The 26,763-nt window shown below is 38.2% G+C and overlaps 1 protein-coding gene across 5 annotated transcripts in view; it reads right to left on the reverse strand.

The window, feature by feature from the left end:
- The window catches only part of CEP128 (centrosomal protein 128), a 452,993-nt gene that overhangs the window by 424,533 nt on the left and 1,697 nt on the right, over positions 1 to 26,763 (reverse strand). For 3 of the 5 annotated variants that reach the window (XM_065941397.1, XM_065941396.1, XM_065941392.1), the window contains exons 2-4: positions 26,304 to 26,459; positions 6,380 to 6,541; positions 4,564 to 4,650 (exon numbers count right to left, since the gene is read on the reverse strand). In XM_065941397.1, coding sequence (XP_065797469.1) covers positions 4,564 to 4,650; positions 6,380 to 6,526 — 234 coding nt within the window. In that variant the 5' untranslated portion in view covers positions 6,527 to 6,541; positions 26,304 to 26,459. Of the gene's footprint in view, positions 1 to 4,563; positions 4,651 to 6,379; positions 6,542 to 10,544; positions 10,611 to 26,303; positions 26,460 to 26,763 lie in introns of those variants that run through there. The other 2 variants (XM_065941394.1, XM_065941393.1) reach the window with 2 other exon arrangements.

Here is a 26,763-nt window from a genome sequence, read left to right on the forward strand (position 1 = left end):
CCTTTAGGATGGACTGGATGGATCTCCTTGCAGTCCGAGGGACTCTCCAGAGTCTTCTCCAACACCACAGGTCGAAAGTATCAATGTTTCCACACTCAGTCTTCTTTATGGTCTAACTCTCACATCCATACATGACTACTGGAAAAACCACTGCTTTGACTAGTTGGACCTTTGTTGGCAAAGTAGTGTCTCTATTAATATGCTGTCTAGGTTGGTCATAGCTTTTCTTTCAAGGGGCAAGCATCTTTTAATTTCATGACTGCAGTCATCATCTGCAGCGATTTGGGAGCCCAAGAAAATAGTCTCTCAATCTTTCCATTGTTTCCCCATCTATTTGCCAAGAAGTGATGGGACCAGATGCCATGATTTTAGTTTTTTGAATGCTGAGTTTTAAGCCAGTTTTTTCACTCTCCTCTTTCACTTTCATCAAGAGGTTCTTTAGTTCCTGTTCGCTTTCTGCAATAAGGGTGGTGTCATCTGCATATCTAAGGTTATTGATGTTTCTCCCAGAAATTTGATTCCATCTTGTGCTTCATCCAGCCCAGCATTTCACATGATGTACTCTGAATATAAGTTAAATAAGCACAGTGACAATATATAGCCCTGACGTACTCTTTCCCAATTTGGAACCAGTCCATTGTTTCATGTCTGGTTCCAACTGTTGCTTCGTAACCTGCATACAGATTTCTCAGGAGGTAGGTAAGGTGGTCTAGTATTCCCATCTCTTTAAGACTTTCCACAGTTTGTTGTGATCCACAGTCAAAGACTTTGGCACAGTCAATAAAGCAGAAGTAGATAAACAGCTGATACAACTCAATAACAGCGACAACAACAAACATCCAGTCAAAAAAAGGGGCAAAACACCTAAATCGACATTTCTCCAAAGACATACAGATGGTCAATAGGCACATGAAAAGATACTCAACATCACTAATTACTAGAGAAATGCAAAAAAATTACAATGAGGTATCACCTCAGGCAAGTTAGAATGGCCATCATCAAAAGCCTACAAATAATAAACGTCATTGAGGGTGTGGAGAAGGAGCCCCCCTACACTGCTGGTGGGAATGTAAACTGGTGCAGCACTATGGAAAAGGATATGGATGTTCCTTGAAAAACTAAAAATTGCCATAAGATCCAGCAATCCACCCCTGGGCATATATCTGGAAAAAATACTAATTCAAAAAAATGCATACATCCCAAAGTTCATAGCTGCACTATTTTCAACCGACAAGACATGGAAGTAACCTAAATGTCAACAGATGAATGGATAAAAATGTGGTATATACATATATACAATGGAATACTACTCAGCCATTAAAAATGAAGTAATGCCATTTGCAGCAATATGGATGGGTATAGAGATTATCATACTAAGTGAAGTAGCCAGAAAGAAGAAGACAAGTATGATATCACTTATATGTGTAAAATTAAATATGACACAAGCAAAGTTATTTACAAAACAGAAACAGACTCATAGATATAGAAAAGAAACTATGGTTACTAAAGGAGAAAGAGGGTAGGTGGAGGATAAATTAGGTGTTTGAGATTAGCAGACACAAGTTATTATATATAAAATAGATAAGCAGGGTCTTACTGTTTAGCACAGGGAATTATATTCAATATCCTATATCCTATAATAAACAATAATGGAAAAGAATATTAATAAATATATGTGTATAACTGAGTCACTTTGCTGTATACCAGAAACTAATACAATATTATAAATTGACTATACCTCAATAAAATAATAATAATAATTTCAAAATGAATTAATCTGCTACACAATGTTGGAAAATAAGTAGGCTCCGCAGCAAGAGAACTTGCATGAGCTGGAGCCCAGGCTCAAAAAGAAACAAAAAACAAAAATCAACTTCCAGAGTCCCTTCCTAACCAGAACACACAATGATTAAAATGTTAAAAAATACAGGACAACACTATCATGTACTTACAAGACTTAAAGAAGACAAATAGAAAAATTCAGATGAATCACTTGATAGTGAGCATGTTACAAATACTCATTTTTAGGTTATGTTCATTTTAACTGATATATTTCATAACAGTAAATATTTTAATGCTAGGAAAGCAATTTATACTGAGAAGCCCATCAGACTGACTTGTGAGAAACACTCTGAGTTGCACATCTCCCCATAGATTAAGGCAGGTGTGCCCCAGGTAACTTACAGGTGGTAGAGTAGAAATCATTGCTCCATCTAGGGAATGTAACATAAAGCAATGAGAGATATCCCCCTCTGGTATGCTGAGGGTGACTGGGTAATCACTGAGAACCAACTACTTGAACAGAACAAGAATTTGGAGAAACTAAGGAGGAGACTCCAGACCAGACAAAGAATGGCCTAAAATAAAAGGAGGGCTTCCCAGCTAGTGCTAGTGGTAAAGAACCTGCCTGCCAATACAGGAGACATGAGAGATATGGGTTCGATCCCTGAGTCTGGAAGATCTCCTAGAGGAGGAAATGGCAACCCGCTCCAATTTTCTAGCCTGGAGAATCCCATGGACAGAGGAGCCTGGCGGGCTACAGTCCATAGGGTTGCAGAGTCGGACATAACCAAAGCAACTTGGCACATGTGCAAAGTAAAAGAATCTTGTTCTCCTATGTCCTATTTTAAATATGAGTGGCTCTACATTTTATGTACGGGTAATTCAGATGGAAGTGAAATACCTATTGAGTTTACTTCTCATGTATAAACCCATTCCCCCAGAAATCAGCATTATTCAATTCTAGGCCTCCCAATTCTAGTAGAACCCATTCTGTGTTTTAAAAGCTTACCCATACAGAAGTTTTTCTAATACATAGATTTATTTCCCAATAACTCAATCCAAGGGAAATTCATCTAATATTCTCCCTTTCAAAGTAGGTTAGTTCTCTGCCACTAGTTAATGTTTTTAATTTTTTACTAATAAATTATGGAGCAAAAACTTAACTACCATTATTAATAAGGTAATTAAATCAAAAACATTTCATGAGCTACTCAAATATATAAAGTCTATGGCTCCATCTGCAGATACATCATAAATTGTAAAAATCTGGTAGATGCAAAAAAGTCCAAGTTTACTTTCTAAATGAAAGTAGTAAAAAAACCTTACGAGAGAAAATATGTTCCCTGCACTCAAGCAATTAGCCTCCATTTACAAGCAAATGAGATGACTACATTTCTGCTTTGTAAAAAGAAAATAAATAATCAATTAAGCTTGAAACTTAAGTGACAACTCAGTACAGCACAGATATATATAAAATAATCAATTTTACAGCACACATGTAATACCTGTCATCTTAGATACTCATAATTAGAAACATGAAGGAATAAATTTAATTGGTTTCCCAAGAGTTTACAGAAGATGAGTTAGCGAATTTCAAAAGAAGGAAATAAGAGATGGAACTAGCAAAATATTAATAGAAAATATTCATTTTAGGGAATTCTGTGGTGGCCCAGTGTTTAAGACTTCACACTTTCACTTGTCTAGAGACCAGGTTCAATTTCTTGTCTGGGAATTAAAATCCCACAAGCTACATGGCATGGCCAAAATCAAACAAACAAATAAGAATTTTCATTTTATCCCAGAATTCTGCGGTATCTTTCCGGCTTCCATCACCATGTGAATTATATTAAATCCCCATGTGTATACATTGGCATGTACTTGAAAGGGCATTTTGAAATGTCTGGAGAAATTTTAATTGCACATGTCCTTTAACCCAGGAACTCTATACTTCCAAGAATCACACATGATTATACACAACAAATGTGTACAGTAACGGTCACAGCTGCACTGTTTATAATAACAAACAATAACCTAAATACATCTATACTATGGAATATTATAACTCTTCAAAAGAATGAGGAAGAGCTACTGTGTCATATGAAAAATGATATACATTAAATGAATTAAAGTTACATAACACTTGTTATACAAAAGATAAATAACATTTTTTACATTTTTACAGTTTTCAAAGCAATTACAAGTATGCTTACGCATGCATAGAAAATGTTTGGAAAGATATACAAGAAGCTGTCACAACAGTTACCTCTTTGGAGTAGCACTAAAAAGGGCTATGGAGTTTTAATATTTATTTAATAGTGAGCTTGTCTTACTAAATTAAACCATCCTTAAAATTCTTAATTCCCCATGAGGAATACTCATGGTCCAAGTTTAGTAAGTTTCAGTTTAGTTCCTATCCTGAATTCTTCCCCCCTCTGATTTAAAGCTTTCAAATGCAGACTTCCCTGGCAGTCCAGTGGTTAAGACTCCATGCTTCCACTGCAGTGGTTTGCTCTTCATCAGGGAACAAATCCTACATGTCATGTGGCACAGCCAAAAAAAATTAATAAATAAAGCTTTCAAATTCAATAGAATCTAATCTATATATACTAGTTGGCAAACCATCTGACAAGCTAACCTAAATTTAAACTACAAAATAATAAACCAGTCAAAAAGCTAAAGCTATTCATGATGGTCATCTCCTTTATCTCATATCCATACTCAACAACTAAACTTCCAAAAAGGTGGGTTAGAGAAAATGCAAACATTTGTAAACATTCTTACATGTTCAATAGCCCCCGCCTGTCCATTACTATACTCTCGATAATGTCCAAGCATCTGGTCGACTTGTCGCAGGTTCCGACTGGTGTCCTAAAAAAAAAGTGGGCTTTATTAATTGCTCCAAATGATGTTTCCCCCAATCTTAGCAGTATATCGAAGAACCAGGTCAACTGTTTGCAAAAGGTACAACTGATACAGTAATTAAGTTGGACATCAATATACTTCATAAATATGAAATATGAAGTATAATAACACTGATCTTATTAACACTGATAAAGTGTTAATTTATCTTATTAACACTGATAAAGAAACTCAAGTCCATCTGCAATTTACTCATGTGAAATCTGAAGCAAATGATTTCAGTCCTTATCCAAGGCTCCGTAACAAGCTGGAAACAAAACCATAAATTGGATAAGAATCCTCATCATCAATTTGTGCACCTCAACAATTTGTACACTTCTTCACCCCGTCTTTATAGAAGAGAAATCCTGAGAAAAATGTAATAGATTGCGTTCAAGACAAGCAAATCACTAGGATCAATGTTATTTCAATTACTTACCTTAGAACTCGATTAAGAGAAAAGAAAACAAAGTAGCCTTTAACTTTTATCTATAAACAAATTTGTTTCTAATTACAATAAAAATGGTTTCCATAAAATTTGCTAGGTCTCACCTCAAAGGTGAATGAAGGCATTTTTCAAAAATATATACTTATTAATATGTTTCATTAGTGGAAAAGTACAAGAATCTGCACTGCAAAAACCCAATATTATGTTAATTTAAATAAGTTTCAAAAGAGGTTTCTGAGTTTTAAAGCATATTATGGTTTTTCCACCAGAAATTAGCCTCTTTTTATCTAAGCATAATAACTCAAACCAATTGAAAGCCAAAATCCATGGTTATTCAGGCAAAACAGAAGTAACAGATTAAAGGATAGGAAAAAAATAATTCTATTTGAGTTTTCTTTTTCCCCAACATGATACCCTTCCCCCACTTCATTATCAAAACCTTTTCTATGGAGGGCATATAAAATGTGCACTCAAATTTCCAAACACTGTCAAAAACTAGCCTCTAAATAAAAAATGGCATCTCATTATCATTCATCCATGAATAATTTACTGACCCAAAATAGGAACAACTTCTCTAAAGACACATGTCCACAAGAAGCTAAACTATGGTAATTCCTACTGGCTTCAATCCCACAGTATTTTAAGTACTTGAAAATACTACTTTATCCCAAGACATTTCCACAACCTATCAGATATTTCAAGTATCTTTACTGACTGTGTTAGGCAGAATAATGGTCCCCAAAATGTCTAGGTCCTAATCTCTCAAACCTGTGTATATGTTCCCTTATATGGCAACAGGGATTTTGCAGATATAACTAAATTAAGGACCTTGAGACAGGAAGATTATCCTGGACTATGGGGTGGACCCAAGGTACTCACAAGGAGCCTTAGAGGGAAGCATAGTAACATGATGTAAGAAGGGTCCAACCCACCCTTATGGCTTTGAAGAGTAAGGGAGGGGCTGTAGGACCAGGAATTTTGGCAGCCTCTAGAAAAGGCTGGAAAAGGAACAGATATTTCCCTAGGGCCTCCAGAAAGGAATGCAGACCTCCTGATATCTTGCTTTTAGCCCAATGAGACCACTGTCAGATTTTGACCTTCAGAACTATAAGAAAATAAATTTCTAGGTTTTTTAGACAACAGTTTTATGGTAACTTGTTACTTTGGCATAAAAAACTAATACACAGACTTAAGCCATTTCTTCACTTACCCTAGTTAAAACCTACCACATGCTGCTACCGCTACACTGACCTGTAAAGTGCTGGTGATCGTGTTGACCTTCTCCGTGACACCCACAGCAGGACGATGTCGAACTTCCCTGTGTACTGAACCGGCAGCCCATCGACTCAGTCGGTCACGAGAGCGGAAGTGGTCTGAATCGCTGGAGGATTCTGCCATTGATGTACAAAAATCCTTAAAAATAAATCCAGGTCAAGGTCAATCAAATGATAAAGAGCAGAGAAATAGGAGATTATTTTAACGTTTATTTGCTTTTTGATCTTAAGTATTTATTACCTTAGTCTTTCACCATATCATAATCTCTAACACACAGCTTGAAAACACAAGTCATTTCCACGTGCAACTCTCTCTCCTTTGTCTTTTCTGCTTTATGAGCAATTCCTCAGATATTTACAACTCCAAATAATAATAATCACTTAGTTTTGTTCAAAGCTCCTAAATTTTCCAAAAATACAGTATCTCATATAACCCTACCAATGGATTAGTATCTCTACAATGAAAGGAAAAAAAAAAAAAAAACCACAGATATTCTCTAAAGTAGGACCAGCAGGTCTCAATATCCACCTGACTTCCATTCTGCTAAGCTATGAGGACATGTGTATCTTTAAATAAAAATACAACACACATAGAATAAACTAAAATAAGAGAATTCCATTTACTGTACAGCAAACACTCTCATAAAACTTAATTTAAATTATAGTCAAATTAAATACCATCACAGAAGTACAAATTCCATGATAACAAATATGTGAGAAGATGGCATCTTCAACATCTCCACCAAAACAGAAGGCCAAGCAGCCTGAATATAATCTCCTAAGTAGAAACATCTCTAAATATACTTTCTTCTAATTCTTACCTCAATATTCAATCTAATGCAAAAGAAAAGTATTTCATGCAAGACAATCTCAAAATTTCAGAAAATTTTTATAGGAATTGAAGAAACGAAATATATTTGTAACAAAGAAACATCAGAGAAAATTCAATTATCAAAAGTGACAGTTTGAGTATTGCAATAATTTCATTTTCTGCTTAACAGAGAGTTAATGACCTTTATTTTAACATTAATTGGTACAATCCTCCTAAAATCTATATGGCCAGTTTTCTGGCATTTTAAAAACAGTATGAGGAAACCTCTCTTTAATAATCTAGAATATTCTGAAACTTTTGGATCTTTTGAATCTGGGAAGTGTATGCCCATACATCTAAAGCCAAAGGGACAGAGGGAATTTGCTAAATATGTATAGATTGTAGCACATTTAATGAAAGCATTCATGTTTTTAAAATATTAAACTAAATAAAAAAGATAAGCGAAGAAGCTTGCTATGAGTTCAGGCTTTTCATAGTGAAATACAGTCTGACCTTGTAGCATCAGAAAAAAGAAATCAACAGAACATCCAACTTTTTCGAATCATCTGAGACAGTGCTGGAGAACAGCTGTTAGACCCCAGCCTCTCCTCTGCCCAGGCCTCTCAACTTCCCTCCTCACCTCTTTCCTCAGTTCTCACCCCCCTTCTCCTGTCTACAAGTATAAAGGCACAGGGCCAACAATGTAGCTCCCTCCGAAGTCAGGAAACATGAACAAGAAACAAAGGCTGATGCAACTCTATGGCAACACTTTTGCAGGATCACACTTGTTTCAAGTCCAAAAGAATAAACTTAAAAAGAAATCTTAAATAGAACTTCACCTTTAGACTTAGGAAATCACTTGTGTGTCTCTGCACACCCGTGCACACATGTGAGCACACCCACAAATCTATGCCACTTGACCTAAAATCGTTTACTGTAAGTTAGAGGACTTTCCAACACTCTCCTTCGGTGAAAACAGTGGGAAAAAAAATCAACATTTTCTGAGAGCCTGCTACAATGCCAGGTACTCTATAAATGCTCACAGAGACAATCCAATTTAATTCCCATAATAACTTACTAAAATGGGCAGTTAGCCTAAAAGGATGCTGAAGGGGGAGATGTTAAGTAATAAGTCAAACTCCAGACTGATTACAAGTAACAGACCCAGAAAGCGGACCTAGGGTTCGGCCAGGCTTCTTCCCCTTCAGTGTTCTCTCCATTCCACTCTGCTCTGCTGTCTCCTAAACACTACTTGTGAACAGTCTTAACAGTTACGAAAAAGCATTAAAGGTAGCATCAGGCCATGGTTCACATGTGTCTGCAGCCTCCTCAATGCCCTGTCATTTCATTTAAGCATAAAAAAATACCAAAGGGAGGGAGAGTGGGAAGCAAGTAGCAATATGAAATCTCTATTAGTCACTTAAGAAAGAAAAAAAACAGTGACATATCTATGCTGCATATAATAAAACAAATCAAACCTCTGGCCTCAGAGTAAAAAGGCTTTTATGTCCTTATTCCTTCTCTTATATGATGGAAAATAATAATTATGCCTGGATCTGTAAGAATTCTGTATCTGAAAGAATAAGTTTGATTTTAACCAGTCATAATTCTGGAAACTAAACTGGAATTAAGATATTACCAGGCAGAATAAATAGATAGCACTGAAAAATCAGATTTTAACCATAATGGCTGTTGGTGAGAGCAAGAAACAAGATAGCCATCTTTGAGACAACCTGATTTTTTTTTAATATCAAAATTGTAATAATAATCAGTTATCTATACATAATGTCAATCAAGGGAGAGGGAGCTTCCCAGATGATGCTAGTGGTAAAGAAGCCGCCTGTAAATACAGGGAGACATAAGAGACGCGGGCTCAATTCCTGGGTTGGGAAGATCCACTGGAGGTGGGCACAGCAACCTACTCTAGTGTTCTTGCCTGGGAAATCCCAGGGACAGAAGACCCTGGTGGGCTACCGTCCATGGGGTGGCATAGAGTCAGACACAAATGTAACAACTTAGCATGCACGCAATGTCAATGAATGTAAATGGCATATTCAGAGTCATCTAATGAGCTATTTGAGTATCAACTTGACTACAAAGAGTGAAAACTGAAAATTTTGTTTTTTTAAATAATTTGGGGAAAATGTGTAAAATATAAAATAGTACAGAGACTAAGATAGTAAGCAAGCATGTATCTACTACCAGAATATTATTATTATTTTCTATTTCTATTTTCTATTATGCTTCTTCCACTCCTATCATCTATTTCCCTATTATTTTTAAGAGTATATTCTTAATATTATTATTTCCCATTCTGACACATGTGTTTCTAATATTTTGAATAAAATATTAGGTTGGCCAAAAAATGTATTCGGGTTTTTCCATTAGCTGGTACAGAAAAATCTGAACAAACTTTTTGACCAATATTCAGAACACTATATTACCCAATATTTAGAACACTATAAATAAAGTCCTAGTATTGGCACAGTGATAAAGAATCCTCCTGGCAGTGTAGGAGACATGGGTTCGATCCCTGGGTTGGGAAGATCCACTAGAGAAGGAAATGGCAACCTACTCCAGTGTTCTTGAAAAATCCCATGGACAGAGGAACCTGGCGGGGAAGCCTGTCCATGGGGCTACAGAATCGGATGCAGTCAAGCTTGCATGCACGCGACCTCCCACCCTATCCTCACCCGACTACTCCCACTGCTCCACCACCCCAATCCCCGGGTTAACTACTGGATAATTTTGTGTTCAACTCTCCACATCTCACTCTTATATTTTTACCATAGGTACATAGGTGGGTGTTCATTGGAAGGACTGATGCTGAAGCTGAAACTCCAATACTTTGGCCACCTCATGCGAAGAGCTGACTCATTGGAAAAGACCCTGATGCTGGGAGGGACTGGGGGCAGGAGGAGAAGGCGACGACAGAAGATGAGATGGCTGGATGGCAAAACCGACTCGATGGTCATGAGTTTGAGTAAACTCTGGGAGTTGGTGATGGACAGGGAGGCCTGGCGTGCTGCGACTCATGAGGTCGCAAAGAGTCAGACATGACTGAGTGACTGAACTGAACTGAACCACAGGTACATATGTACCTCGCAGTCTTTCTTAGTGGAACACACACTGTAATTAGTTGAAAAAATATTAACAAGTAAAGATATGGGGTATCTGAATCTAAAACAGAAAATCATAGCTGCATTAGCTGCTCATACATATAGTATTGTTGTCAAAATCATACAAACAGCGTTAGCTTAACTGTGTAATTGTCACATACACACACACACACACAAAGACCTCTCACTTACCCCTATTAAGGACTATATACTTTTAATAAGATAAAATCACACTTTTCAGCATGAATTTCACTAGTTCACAAAGTCCTCAGCTTTTAATTTCAATTACGTTGAGCAATAAAAGATGTACAAACTCCTGCATCTGATGGAACTCCTGTAGAAATATCAAGATTCAAGGTGAGATATAGGTGAAGATTTTTATATCATTTTACAGCATATGAAACATTTGCTTCTATAGCATATGAAAGAATTTTAGTTACATAAATGTCGTAAGTGTTGAATTTAAAACATTAAAGACATTAAAGAATCTGATTATAATTAAAAAATAGAAATTCAACTAGTATTTCAGTTGATAAAAAAAAAAAAAACTTAGCACTGTCTACACCTACTACCAACAATTCAAAAGGTCGACCACACCTCTCATAGCTAACAGAGCATCTGAACCCAAGTGTCAAAATGCAGAAGGCAGGTACAGTGGCAGAGTGCCAACCTTACCAAAAGATGATGTCAGTCTACTAACAGTCAACACTCCCACTCCCCAGACGTGGAGCTGATGGAGGAAGAGAGAGACACATGAGAAAGGAGTGGCCTCGAGAGTCGCCAGAAGGCTGCTGCCCCACTATCAGAAAAAAGTGTCAGTCACTCAGCCGGGTCCAGCTCCTTGCGACCCCATGGACTATCTTCTCCAGGAGACTGTCCCAGCCAGGCTCCTCTGTCCATACGACTCTCCAGGCAAGAATACTGGAGTGGGTTGCCATTTCCTTTTCCAGGGGATCTTCCCCACCCAGAGATTGAACCAACATATAAAAGGCCACGAAGATAGTTCCAAGAGTGCTTTAAGATAACTGAGGGAGAAGCACAAAACAGTAAGTGCCAATGCTACACTCTTCAAGGACCATTACTATTTTATACAATTAAAGAGTTTTCAAAAAGTATTGTTTATCCTAGTATCACTGGCATTAATGAAAATAAGATTTTTTAGGACTCTGGAAATCTTCTCCCCAGTGAGTTCATACCCAAAGCATTAGACTCAGTCCAGGTTGATAAAAGCATACTGAGAGCAGTCACATTAAAAATATATATATGTATACATATTTATGGCCATGCAAAACTGTTCTAATAACCTAAGAAATATAAATTATCAGTGAGATGCTTTTATAGCCCATTGTTTTCCTCTAAATGATTATGTCTATGTTAGCCAGGTTGTAGCCGAAGGAACATTCCTATGTAGTACTAATAGATATGTGTAAGTTGATACAAATTGTCTGGATGTCAGCAGGCAATATGTATCAAAAACAGTTGGTACCTCTGACCTACCAACAACTTCCAAAGTGTCTCCTAGCAGAATCATTGGGGTACATACAGAAATTTATATATAAGAATATCTGCTGAGAACAAATATCACAACCATCTAACAGGGAAAATAAAAAGCACTTAAATTTCAAATCATAAGAGAAAAGTTAAAATACAGTACATCCATGTAATGGAATAGTACACAGACATTAAAACCCAGTTTCTGGAGATATTTAATAGCAACACGAGGGATAAAAGCATGAATCCCAATTTTGTAATAAACACTACATGATGTCTGTATATGAATATAAATTGTCAGTAGACACATTCAGGGGCTTCCGAGGTGGCACCAGTGGTAAAGAATCTGCCTGCCGATGTAGGGGACATAAGAGAAGCAGGGTCAATCCCTGGACTGGGAAGATCCCTTTGGGGAGGGCATGACAACCCACTCCATATTCTGGCCTGGAGAATCCCTTGGACAGAGGAGCCTGGCAGGCTATGGTCCACAGGGTTGGAAAGAGACATGACTGAAGCTACTTCACACACACGCACGCATACACATTTAGAGGAACAGGAAAGGATGATGACAAAGAAAGAAGAAAATAAAAGTATATTTACCACGTTAAGTTTATAGTCGATTTCTACTCTTTAAACATCCCTATACTTCCTGAATTTTCTACAATGATTGAATAATCAGAAAGAAAAAGAAAATACAATGCTTAAAAATAAATAAATAAATAAAAAGATTCCCTTCAGAGATAGCAGATTAAGAACAGACTGATAACCTGGAAAATGTGTTTAAATAAAACAAACTTAAAGCAGTTCATGAATAATAATCACTACTGCAATTTGAATTCCAAAGAAGAATTTAAACACCTAGCATGCTCAAGAAAAAAAAAATCTTCATTATTTTTAAAGAATTAAAAGAAAAAAAGTTCAGGTGGATTAGAAATTCATTCTCATTAGCATGAGAAATCTCAGCATGATGTTTGTAGACAAAAGAAGAAAGAATTGCTAAATTTGAAGAATGATTAAAGAACAATTTAAAGGAGCTGAAGCACCTAAATCCTGATTAAATGTGTGACAGGCATCTCCTTTAACTGGAGAAAGAAAGAAAATGAAGTCACTCAGACGTGTCCAACTCTTTGTGACCCCATGGATTATAGCCTGCCAGGCTCCTCTGTCCATGGGATTCTCTAGGCAAGAGTACTGGAGTGGGTTGCCATCTCCTCCTCCAGGGGATCTTCCTACCCCAGGGATGGAGCCCAGGTCTCCTGCACTGCAGGTGGACTCTGTGCCATCTGAGCCACCAGAGAGCACTGAATGCTCTCTGTAGCTTACCACCTCTGGGCACAATTTATCCCTGACGAGAAAGCAGGACTACTCACGCTGTCTGCTTTTCAGATGCTGAGCTTCTCCCGAGACTCTAGAGAGATCTAAGATGGGTGACCTTGGGTGAAATCTCCAGAGTCACAGAGAAAGCTCTGGGTCTGAAAACAGATGGCACCATTCTTGGAATAGTTTATTTGGCTGTTCCCAACACATCAGTATTTAAAGGCATAAATATTGTTGCTTCTGCCTTAATGAACCTTATAAAGAAGACATACGGCCACCAGAGCAAGTAATGAACCCCTCATCAGTTCGCTCCCACTGAGGATCTATCCATCAAAAACAAATGCCCATATGCAAACCTGAATATTGTGAGAGAATAAAAACTGCATTCAGCCCTGTAATTTCAACCCTGCAATAAGAGGACTGGCAATGAGTCTACAAACTCAAGTCCACCTCTTTTGTTATTTGACCCAAAGAGCCATCAGACTGTCTTCATTATAATGATGCACATTTGTATGTATGAGAGCTGTAATTTATTGATTCTCAAGTCTCTTTTCCTCAGAGCCAGTTTAAAACAATTAGGATTTGCAAGCTGTTCCATAAAAGATAAGCACCCAGCATCAGGGGTGATATTTCACAAAGGCTGACTGGTGCATGTTAAGTAGGTTGATTGCTTCTGTGGCCTCCAAGAGCCTCAGCCGTCCCTGTCCAAGGCAGCTGTCCTCAAGGTAATGACGTTGATATTTAAAGGGGGTTGGGGAAGCTGGGGAATGTATTTTAAGCTGAGCCAGGAACCAAGTTCAAAAATTTTAATGTATTTCTCACTGCTTCAATAACGACTTCCTCATCCTTCAAGAGAAAACGTTAACACACCAGCAGAAGCTACCATGCACAAATAATTATCACCTGCGTGGGTCTTCTTTACTTCAGTCCTCCTCTGTAACATCATCTCCTCAAACCCTTTTAGCAAATTCATATAAGATCAAAGCTGGATCGGAAGAATCAGTATTGTCAAAATGACTACACAACCCAAGGCATTCTACAGATTCAATGCAGTTCAGTTCAGTCACTCAGTCATGTCCGACTCTTTGCAACTCCATGGACTGCAGGATGCCAGGCCTCCCTGTCCACCACCAACTCCCACAGTTTACTCAAACTCATTTCCATTGAGTCGGTGATGCCATCAAACCATCCAACCATCTCATCCTCTGTTCTCCTCCCACCTTCAACCTTTCCCAGCATCAGGATCTTTTCAAATAAGTCAGTTCTTCACATCAGGCGGTCAAAGTACTGGAGTTTCAGCTTCAGCATCAGTCTTTCTAATGAATATTCAGGACCGATTTCCTTTAGGATGGACTGCTTGGATTTCTTTGCTGTCCAATGGACTCCCAAGAGTCTTCTCCAACACCACAGTTCAAAAGCATCAATTCTTCAGTGCTCAGTCCAGCTCTCACATCCATACATGACTACTGGCAAAACCATATAGCTTTGACAGATTCAGTGCAATCCCTTTCAAATTTCCAATGACATTTCTCACAGAACTAGAACAAAAAAACAATTTTTAACTTATATGGAGACACAAAAGACTCCAAATAGCCAAATGGTACTGAGAAAGAAAAATGAAGTGAAGAAGTCAGACTCGCTGATTTCAGACTATACTACAAGCTACAGTCACCAAGATGAGGCAGTATGGGTACAAAGACAGAAATGCAGATCAGTGAACAGGACAGACAGCCCAGAGGTAGACTCATCCACCCAGGGCCAACCAATCTACGACAAGGGAGGCAAGAATATACAAAGGAGAAAAGGCAGTCTCCTCAACAAGTGGTGCTGGGAACACTGGACAGCTATGTGTAAAAGAATGAAATTAGAACATTCTCTAACACCTTACACAAAAATAAACTCAAAATGGATCAAAGACCTAAATGTATGGCCAGACACTGTAAAACTCATACAGGAAAGCAGAACGCTCTTTGATATTAATTTCAGCATTACCTTTTGGGATCTAGCTTCTAGAGTAATGAAAATAAAAACAAAAATAAACAAATGGGACCTAATCAAACTTAAGGGCTTAAGCACAGTAAAGTTAACCATGAACAAAATGAAAAGACAACCCACAGAATGGGAGATAATATTTGCAAATGAAGGGAGCAACAAGGGATTAATGTCCAAAATATACAAATAGTTCATGTAACCATACATCAGAAAAACAAACAACTCAATCAAATGGGAAAAAGATATAAATAGATGTTTTTCCAAAGAAGACAAACAGATGGCTATTCATTAGAGAAATGCAAGTCAAAAATATCATGAGGTTATCAATTCATACCAGCCAGGATGGCCATCACCAACAAGCCTATAGACAATAAATACTGGAGAAAAGGAAACCCTCCTGCACTGCTGGTAGAAATGTAAACTGGTACAACCACTGTGGAGAACAGCATGGAGATTCCTTAAAAACTGAAAACAGAACTACCATATGATCCAATAATCCTACTCATGGGCACAAATCCAGAGAAAACCATAATTCAAAAGGTAACATTCACCCCAGGCTTCACTGCAGCACTCTTTACAATAGCCAAGACACGGAAGCAACCTAAATGTCCACTGTCAGAGGAATGGATAAAGATGTTGTACGTATACACAATGAAATATTACTCAGCCATTTAAAAAAAAGAATGAAATAGTGACATTTGCAGCAATGTGGAGGGACCTAGAAATCATCATACTGAGTAAAGTCAGACAGAGAAAGATAAATATCATATGGTATCATTCACATGTGGAATCTCATTTTTTTTTAAAGATACAAATGAACAAAACAGAAACAGACTTACAGATATCAAAAACAAACTTATGGTTGGTTACCAACAGGTAAATGTGTCGGGGAGGGATAAGTCTGGAATTTTGGGTGAACACACACACACACACACACACACACACACTCACCATAACCTATGGTTAGTTCACCATATGTTATTCACCATAACATATAAGATAGACAACCAGCTTCTCCTTTGGGCTTGGCCCATCCTCACACCTTAGCAGGGGGTATACTATCCTCCATTTACCAAATAAAACTCTGAGCTGTAACCAAAAAAAAAAAAAGGATAACCAACAAAGACCTAACCTACTGGACAGCACAGAGAACTCAATATTCTATGATAACCCACATGAGAAAAGAATCTAAAAAAGAATGAATATATGTATAACTGAATCACTTTGTTGTACACCTGCAATTACCCACAACACTGTAAGCCAATAAAATTACAATTAAAAAATTTAAAAATAAGAATAACTGGGTTTGGGGTTTTTAAAGAAAAGTGGTCAGAACAGGGCTCTTTTAATCAGAGAGCTTAATGATTGGAAGGAACTTCACAAAGACATGAGGAGGGAACCAAATTCTAGACAGGTGGAGGAACAGATGCATAGCACATGAAGTAGGAAGGAGTTAGCTGTGTTCAAGAAACAGCAAAAAAGGAGCAGCACAGTGACCAAGGAGGAGGGTGTCACGGGATGAACTCTGAGAAGCAGGCTGGGGACAGCTCACGGAGAGGTCCAGGCTAAGAGAAGCGTGGATTTTATGCTATCCCTCACATAAGTTTCATGAGGGGAGACACTTATCTACTTGTTCAATGTTGGCACCCCAAGGCCCAGAACTCTATTAACAACATAGCTGGCACTCAGCAGAGATTCAACAGACTGAGAATGAATCAAGAATTGTTGTCCAGTGTCTAAGTTATGCCCAACTCTTTGCAACCCCACGGACTGCAGGACGCCAAGCTTCCCTGTCCTTCACTGTCTCCCAGAGTTTGCTCAAATTCATGTCCATTGAGTCACCTCATACCAAACCTCAAGTCCTCACCTGCCCACTACCCAAGGCAAGCTCCCTGTGGTGGGGACCTGTTCCCAGGTGACAGGGGGGTTGAGATCTCACATCAGATCTTAAGCTTAAGAATGCCCAGGCTACTCAATAGCATCTCTTACCACCTAAATGAAGACACGTAAGAGGCAGCTAATTCCAGTGCATCTTGAACTGCTCCTGAATAATTAAATATTTTATTGTGATGTTACTACTTAAATTTATTATCTTTTGCTGGGGAACAAAATTAAACATAATAAAGGCTGTTAGTCTTCTAACAAAAAGAAAAAAAAATAAAATAAAGAGAGAGATTCAAGTCAACTGTCCAGTAGTCAGTTCTCAGTTAAGTCAGGAAATAATGTAACAGGAACAGAATCGAAGAGATGCAATAGATTCACGCACTCACCATCCACTGAATTGTCACTATATTAGAAATGAAAGAGGAAGGTGATTAAGTCACAGTCCTCAGTGGGAGAGAAAGATCTGTGAGAAGTCTACATATAGTGAGCTAGGTGCTATGACAATATGCCAGGGGAGTCAGGTCAGGATCTTTCCACCCATCTAGAAGGATGAGAAGTTTGACAGATGGATGAGACAAAGAAGCGAGATTCCGTTAAAAACCATCGTTTCAGAGGAACTGCAGAAGAGACAAATATTCAGGGCTCTCCAATCCTTCAACGAGAGCATAGATTTAAAACTGTCTCCAGATATTCCTAAACGTCCCCTCAGGCAGAGATGAGGTGCATGGTTAAAATCATTCTCAGTTGAGAACTTCTGACCTAGAGAATCAACAGTAAATATATATATTCATATATATGGGCTTCCTAGGGGGCTCAGCAGTAAAGAAACCACCTGCCAATCAAGGCAGAAGACTCAGGTTCAATCCTTGGGTCGGGAAGATCCCCTGGAGAAGAAAATGGCAACCCGCTCCAGTATTCTAGCCTAAAAGCCCCATGAACAGAGGAGCCTGGTGGGCTACAGGCCATGGGGTCACAAAGAGTGGGAAAAGACCAAGCATGAACACAAGCATACACATATACATAAGTATATTACAAACATACTAGATTTCTTTTTTTTTTTTTTGTATGTTCCACTTATTCCTGTTGCTACCATCCATTTCCGTCCTTCCTCTCCCTGCCTTCCCCCTCCTTCCTCCTCCTCCCTTCCTCTCTCTCTCACACACTTGCACACACCCACCCCTCTATTCCACGGATGACACCAGACTCAGTCCCAGGGTTCCATTTTGCTCCCCTTGCGGGAGTAAGAGGGCAGAATCACGTGGATCAGCACCCATCAAGCAGGTGACAGGGGCATTTCTGAAAAAGCCTGCATGGCATACAAAATTACTGTTTCCTCAGACATGGAGATAAAACTAATAGCTGCTTAATTATGTGTAAGCCAGTTGTTAAAAATTAGCACAGCTTTAAAAGAAAATAAAGCTACTTAATAACTCTTTCCCTGTCTCACCAGCAGAATGACACAGATATTTTAGATTCATACACCTACACACACTTCTAAAATAAATGAGGCAGTTTACAAAATTAAAAGTAAAACATGTCAAGATAAAAAAACAATCAACAAAAACCCAAAGGGGGAAAAAAAGATAACAGACTGAAATGGATGCTAACAAACAGAAGATGGATTTCTTACTTGGAGTTAAGCCCTAGAAAGGCATTCTATTTTCTAACAGATAAAAAGAATAAATACAAACTACACTACTCCCAAAGTAGACAATAATGAAGCCCTCTGGGTGTGGAGACAACCCCTAATAATGGCCCAAACTGTCAGAAAATGGGCATGAAATGAACCTGGACAAAGACAGAGCTAGAATCCCTGAGTTCCTAACATCATTCTGTTTAAATCAGGGGATGAAAAGTAGAGAACTACAGACCAAATCCAGCCAAGCAATACATATTTTAAGAGTCCTCATTGTGTTATCTTAAAATCTTAATTTGAAAACAGAGACTTCACCAAAAAAATCTAATTCCCGGTTTCTCTTGAAAACTCCAAAGATCTAGCAACACTGGGGAAGACTGTTCCCATGGCAACTTGGCTGTAAACAGTGGTTGCCCTGAGTTGGTCATGCACCTTCCTGCTTGCCCTTGCAATCCCCACCAGGCCTGCTTCGTAGGACCCGAAGAACAGCTGACTTTGCAATCCTACTTTGGATAAAGAACCAAGACAAAGGAAGTTTACTGGCCTCATTCCCCAGTTAAAAGTGAACAATTCTACTGTGAAAGAATCAATCAAGGTTAAATGCTCACAATGCTCCCCTCTACAGACCAGAAGGGAAATCGGGTGACACAGCTTCCATATTAGCCTATAGCCTAGAAAACCAGAACAAGATGTAAGCCTTGAGCAGGAGGACTTGATTTTCAGCAGACCCCTCAGGATGTTTTCCCACTCTGGTATATAGAAGAAATTAAATGCAGAACAAAGTGCTGCTCGCATAATCTGGCTCCATGAACCCTTCACCTCCCCAAGACCTAAGTCTTCCCACTACAGGTGGACTCACCCTCCCTGCCTCTGGGCTCAGCTATTTGACCTACGTTGGCCAACAGGATTTCAGCTGACAGGGCACAGACAGACACCCGAAATGGGACTACACCCTGGAACCTGCTCCCCTCATCTCTCCCGTCACTGTCAGGACATGCAGACAATCCCACTGGAAGGTGTGGCGTACATGGCTGCCCCAGCGACTTCCAGCTTAGATCAGTGGACCAGTCAGCTGAGCCCAGACAAACGTGTCCAGCCGAGACGGGCAGACAATCAAAGCACGCTGCCGCACGCCTGCCAGGGTTTGTTTATTATGCAAAGGCTGATAGATAGATAGAGATATATACACACGTAGTTTCCTACTAAGCCATTTGATTTGGTTCAGAAGATGGCTACTTTCCTGAGGCTTCCCCTCAAGCCTGCTCTCCTTGAGAAAACAAACTGGTTTCAGACTGTCATCTAACGGTAGAAGCAAAAAAGGATAGATTCGTATTAGGGTGCACAAAATAAGTATTAACAATTGATATAACAAGGGACAGGCTACCAGTTTTTGAGAGAGTAATCATAAACATCATTTATGGGGCTATTTGTTCATGTAACATTAAGTTTTTCATAATAAACATGCTATTTCTAAAGTGTATTATAAAGCTTGTTTGTTTTCTTCCTCCTAGTTTTTAAAGCAGAAACAGAAACTCCTCTTGACTTTCCTAGTGAACAACACTACAAATTTTTAGAAAAGGAAATATTTCTTATTCCTATTTATATCTTAAATTTGCATACTGCTTTATAGCTTACAAAGAATTCTCACCAGCATTTTCTCTTTTATTTATTTAGTTTTTCATTTATTTTTATTAGTTGGAGGCTAATTACTTTACAATATGGTAGTGGTTTTTGCCATTTTCTCTTTTGATCTCTATTTGAACCCTATAAAGCTGGTGTAATTACAACACTTTACTTTTGTTCCTAAAGGCACAAAAAGTTTGAGTAAAATACTTATCCACAATTGCTTTCATAAAAATCTACACTAAGAGATCTAGAACCTACATCTAGTGTGTCTCTTAGCCACGGCCTCTTCCACTACATTCTTAGATGTGAAAGCAGCATTTAAATTCCAAACACACCGAAATGTTTGGGGCTGTGTGTGTGTGTCTTTCCTTACCATATTTCTTATGATACAAGCATATTCCAAGCATACCCACTTATTCAGAACTAAAGGTTTATATAAACAATATAGCATAAGATAGTAAAGAATTAATTATGTTCTGCTATACAGCTCTTTTAAGACGACTTTTAAATAATCCTATCTCTTACTAGGAATCTTTACAACCTCTTTCAGGCATTCTTTTTTTTCCCAGAAACCATATCCTAAAGACTTAAACTTTGAGAAAAAAGAGTATTTTCTTGTCCTCCACTCTTCCTCAATTCCCATATTTCTTTCTTCCCCCATTCTACTTTTACTTTATATCTTTAGATCTCCCTTTAACTCTTCTATAATAATTAACTAAAACACTCTTTCATTGTACTTATAAATATGCTTATTCAAGAGTTTCTTTTTTAACCTTATTTTTTAAAGGGAGTAACAAGAATAATTTGTATATTCTTTCCAAGATACTATTAAAAAAAAAAACCTCTAAAATTTTTTAAAAGGTGATTGTAATTAACTGTGTATCATAAACTTTTTCTTGTAATGTTTTTATATGTATACATAAAATTTTTTAAAGATATAGGATTAGAAAGGAATCCAACTCCAATGAAAAACAGCTCAATATCATATAAAACCAATTACGCTTAAACAGTAAACTACCACAAGTGTATGGATGTAAATGCCAGTTAAGAATCTCAATTTCAAAAATCTTCAAAAAACAAAACTTGAAATAATAATGCCAACTAGCTAATGCTTTAATACCACCAATTGTTGTATGACAATAACCCTACAAGGTAAGTACTGCTGTCATCATGACCTATACCTGAGAGGCTTAAAGAAGCTAAGTGAGATACCCAAGGTGACACAGCCTCCAATAGCAGAGCCAAGTCACAGGCCTTTCTTCAAGGCCCAAATTCCTAGCCATGTATCCCTTCCCATTATCACAGGCACCATCCCAAATTCAGGTCTTCTCTTATCGCATTACTAGCCACTATAATGGTTTCTCCAACTCTTGAGTCTTTTTCCATACATTTCAACCTACACTGACACTCCACTGCCCACATGACTGAGCCCAGGTTCTTAATCAGAAATCAAGACCCTCATCAAGACACCCTTCTCTTAACAAATGAACCATAGAAACAAAAGGCCTACATTTAGCTACTATGTACACCACATTCTCCTACCACTTCCATCCCTCACTGGCATCATTAGTTCTGACTCATATGCCATCTGCTGTCGACCACTGCCACCTGTTCAAATTCCACTCAAATTTCCAGGTATAGGTCAAACACAATCTCAGAGAAGCCTTCCATCTCCAGCCAGAAATAATCTTTTCACCCTCTGCATTATTATAACTCTATATTTCTAGCATTATTAAATATGTCCATGAAATGTAATTATTCATGCCACAGAAAGTTTTTTTTCCTCAATTTCTCAAGTATGTTATGCTCATCTCACCATCAAACCTATGCCGTATTCACCACCTGGAACATTCTTCTCACTCCGTTTCCTTTGGCTAACTCTTACTTGTCCTTCAAGTCTCAGTTCAGAGGAGACTTTCTCTGGAGAACCTTGCTTCCCTGCCCCCACCTTGGACACCACCTCCTCATAGCCCAGAGGAGCTAACTGGCTGTTTACTTGTCTGTCTCCCTACTAGACTAAATCTCATCACAGACTCCATTAACTTTGCTCACAGATGTATTTCAACATCTAACATAGTGCCTGGCATATGGCTGGAACAATTTTAATGAATTTACAGTTAAACTTCCCTTATTACACTGATAAACCCAGAGACAAACTTCAAAGTGTAGGACTTTGCAATTGGTGTTTCTAATTAAATAACTTTTGGATGAAATAATTCTTGTGGTATATGGGCTATATTAACTGAGTTCTCAAACAACATGGACTGAACTGCAAAACAGTATAAATGTGAATACTTGACAATGTCTCATAAACAAGGATAATCATTTCAAATTCATTTGAATGGTTAAAACTTATAACTGATTCAAACCTACAAGGTTTGCTTGAATTAATACAAATCATTTTCTCATTGAAATTTGCAGCTACCTACATTCCTCAATTATTATTCATCTGTACTATAAAGTTCTACACACTCCAAGTTACCTGGACTGTTTACAATCTGTGTCCATTCTCAGTATTGTTCTAATGTATCAATTGCTGCTAATAAGCCAACTCATTTTTGACATTTTAAAACCTTCACTCTTCCATGATAAAGCTTTTCTCTTCCTCCTACAATCTATAAAATTATCTTATGTTTTTAAAATAATAATTATAGTCCACTTCTTCCACAAGTCTCTCTTCATTGAAAGCCTAATTCAGGTTTAGCTTTAATTCATACATTTATGAGTTCATTCATTCATGAACACCTGTCTCATGGCAAACACTACGCATGGTTCAGCTGGTAAAGGATCTGCCTGCAATGCGGGAGACCTGGGTTGGGAAGAGCCCCTGGAGAAGGGAAAGGCTACCCACTCCTGTATTCTGGCGTAGAGAATTCCATGGACTATACAGTCCATGGGGTCACAAAGAGTCAGACATAACTGAGCGACTTTCACTTTCACATAAGAGTTATATAAATTTCAGGGAGGTGTTAATATCTGATAAAGGCCTGATAAGATGCAGGATCATTAATAATTATTAATAAGATACAAGAACAAGATTAGAACATGAAAGCTGAAACTTAGAAAAATATTTGCATTATATGGAAACCAAAGAATTTATCATATTTCAAAAAAAAAAAGAAGAAAAGAACATTCCAGCAGTAAAAGATACAAAAGATAAAGAGACAATTCAAAGAACACAAATGGCCCTTAAAAAAATGTAAGATACTGTATTTTACTAATTAAAAAACAGCTAGTTAAAATAATGATATTCCTTTTTATCTGTTCTGTACCTATGAACAAAAGCTCTCACCACCAGCGTTCAAAAGGACATATCTTGCTATAAGATATTAACTAAGACAGTTTTTCTAGAGAACAATCTGGCAAGTAAAAATAATATGCACCTTTTGATCCAGAGATTCTACTTCTATGACTATTATCCCAGGAAAACAAAAGATACATTACAAAATGTATGTATACATCTTATGTGTTGTTGTTAAGCCACTAAGTCATGTCCGACTCTTCGAAACCCCATGGACTGTAGCCCAACAGGCTCCTCTGTCGATAGGATTTCCCAGGCAAGAATACTGGAGTGGCATTATCAGAGAAATGCAAATCAAAACCGCAATGAGGTATCATTACCTGCCTGTCAGAATGGCTGCTATCCAAAAGTCTACAAGCAATAAATGCTGGAGAGGGTGTGGAGAAAAGGGAACCCTCTTACACTGTTGGTGGGAATGCAAACTAGTACAGCCGCTATGGAAAACAGTGTGGAGATTTCTTTAAAAACTGGAAATAGAACTGCCATATGACCCAGCAATACCACTTCTGGGCATACACACTGAGGAAGTCAGATCTGAAAGAGACACGTGCACCCCAGTGTTCATCGCAGCACTGTCTATAATAGCCAGGACATGGAAGCAACCTAGATGCCCATCAGCAGACGAATGGATAAGGAAGCTATGGTACATATACACCATGGAATATTACTCAGCCATAAAAAGAATTCATTTGAATCAGTTCTAATGAGATGGATGAAACTGGAGCCCATTATACAGAGTGAAGTAAGCCAGAAAGATAAAGAACATTACAGCATACTAATGCATATATATGAAATTTAAAAAGATGGTAATGATAACCCTATATGCAAAACAGAAAAAGAGACACAGATGTACAGAGCAGACTTTTGGACTCTGTGGGAGAAGGGGAGGGTGGGATGTTCTGAGAGAATAGCATTGAAACAAGTATACTATCAAGGGTGAAACAGATCACCAGCCCAGGTTGGATGCATGAGACAAGTGCTCAGGGCTGGTGCACTGGGAAGACCGAGAGGGATGGGATGGAGAGGGAGGCGGGAGGGGGGATCGGGAAGGGGGAAACATGTAAATATATGGCTGATTCATGTCAATGTATGGCAAAAACCACTACAATATTGTAAAGTAATTAGCCTCCAACTAATAAAAATAAATGGGGGGGGAAAAAAGAATACTGGAGTGGTATGCCATTTTCTTCTGCAGGGGATCGTTCTGACCCAAGGATTGAACCCATGTCTCCTTTATTAGAAGACAGATTCTATACCAGTGAGCCATCAGGTAAAACAGCTTCATTGCAGAATTATTTATAATAATAAAAAAAAAACCCACAAGTCCACTGATCACAGATACAATAAATGTATCTAGCCATTTGGGAAACTATATAGCAGTTAAGAGAGACAAGGAAAAACTTGTGCTAACATAATGATACATTATTACAAGAAAGAAAAACACTATTAGAATAGTATGAACATACTGAAACATTTCATACTAGAATCAACCCTGTGACATTATTACATGGTTAACAGTGAATCCACTCTGTTATTTTTATATTATTTCCAAACTTGTCAAGACTGTGGCTGAAAACTTTGGGACTAAATTATCCTACCAGGCCACTCCAGTTCTAATATTCTTTAATTCTAAGAACCTTTCACACATAGAGCTTAAACAAAGTGTTCTTACAAGGCCCCAATGGGTCTTCCCTGCATGTTTCAAGTGCCCTCTATCAAAATGCAACATGAAAATGCTAAAGTGTCCAGAATTCTAAATCCAGGATGCAAAGCCTGAGTTAACACTATCCTCCTGACTATCAATGACAATTCATTTTGCATACATACATTTATATTCAATAGAAATCATAGATACAATTATCTCTTACCTCAGTAATACCATAAAGACCATTAAATCTTGGGGATAAAAAAACTGAGAAAGATACTACAACCCCTTGAACATTTAAAGAGATGAACAACAACAAATTTTGCTTATATGATACACAATCTAAAAATACTAACTATATACAAACTATTGGAGACAATCAGAGACCACCATGTGGCCTCATGTAGTGGGCACACCTGGGATGTGGAGTCATAGGACCTGGGGATGAAGACCATTTTTCTTGGCTCCAGAAGCCAAGCAAATCTAATAGCCTATCTAAATCTCATATATAAAATGAACAGGGGTATAACAGATGGACTATATACATATATGTGTATGTGTGTGTATATATACACAAACACATGTGCATGCATGCTCGGTTGTGTCTGACTCTTTGCTACCTCATGGACTGTAGCCCACAGGCTCCTTTGTCCATGGAATTCTCCAGGCAAGAATACTGGATTGGGTTGCCATTCCCTTCTCCAGGGGATCTTGCCAACCCAGGGATCGAACCCAGGTCTCCTGTATTATAGGCAGATTCTTTACTGTCTAAACCATCAGGGAAATAAACCTATAAAACATGTAAAATGTGCCTAATATAGTGCCTGAGACAAAAAAAAAGGTTCTCAAATACTTGTCTAATGGAAACAGGTGCATCACTATCACCTTCATTGAGGTATCCAGTCTGTTCCCCTCAATTTTTGTAATACTGCATGTACGACCATCCTATTTAATCTTGATATTGCAATGTTAGAAAGGGGTTTCCGGCCCCTTAAAGGTCTACTTGTTGACATATTCCTTTCCACTATAAATATACAAAAGTGTGTCATCTCAAAAACTCGAGGAGGAAGCATACTTACAAAGCATACCCCCCAAACTCCAGGCTGCTGTCCTCAGAGCTCAGAGCTCTTCTTAGGCACGTATGTCTGCCTCTTATCATTTCTTCATGAGGTTCAGGGCAAGAGGCCTAGTCAAGTGGAGGATCTTTGGTTGCCCCTACACTTTCCCCAAACCACCTACAGATAAATGAAACAAGGAGTAAAACACACCTACAACCTTAAAATTTTTTAAGCAGTTAATGATAAAGTAAGCTCACCCTATGGACAGTTTGTGTGCATGGCAGAGAATAAATCACATCAAATCAGAGAACAGAGAAATTGCTTCTGGGATCATGCAAACGCCCCACTGAAGTCACAGGAATTCTTCACATCCAAGTGCCCAGCCAGCATACTCGTTGCTGGGGACACATCCCTGCCCATCCCTGTTCATCCCTTAGTCTGGCTAGATCATGCTGCAGTGTGAACTGTAGCCCAAGTCGAG

Source organism: Muntiacus reevesi, chromosome 7, assembly GCF_963930625.1.
Source record: "Muntiacus reevesi chromosome 7, mMunRee1.1, whole genome shotgun sequence".
Classification (NCBI taxonomy): domain Eukaryota; kingdom Metazoa; phylum Chordata; class Mammalia; order Artiodactyla; family Cervidae; genus Muntiacus; species Muntiacus reevesi.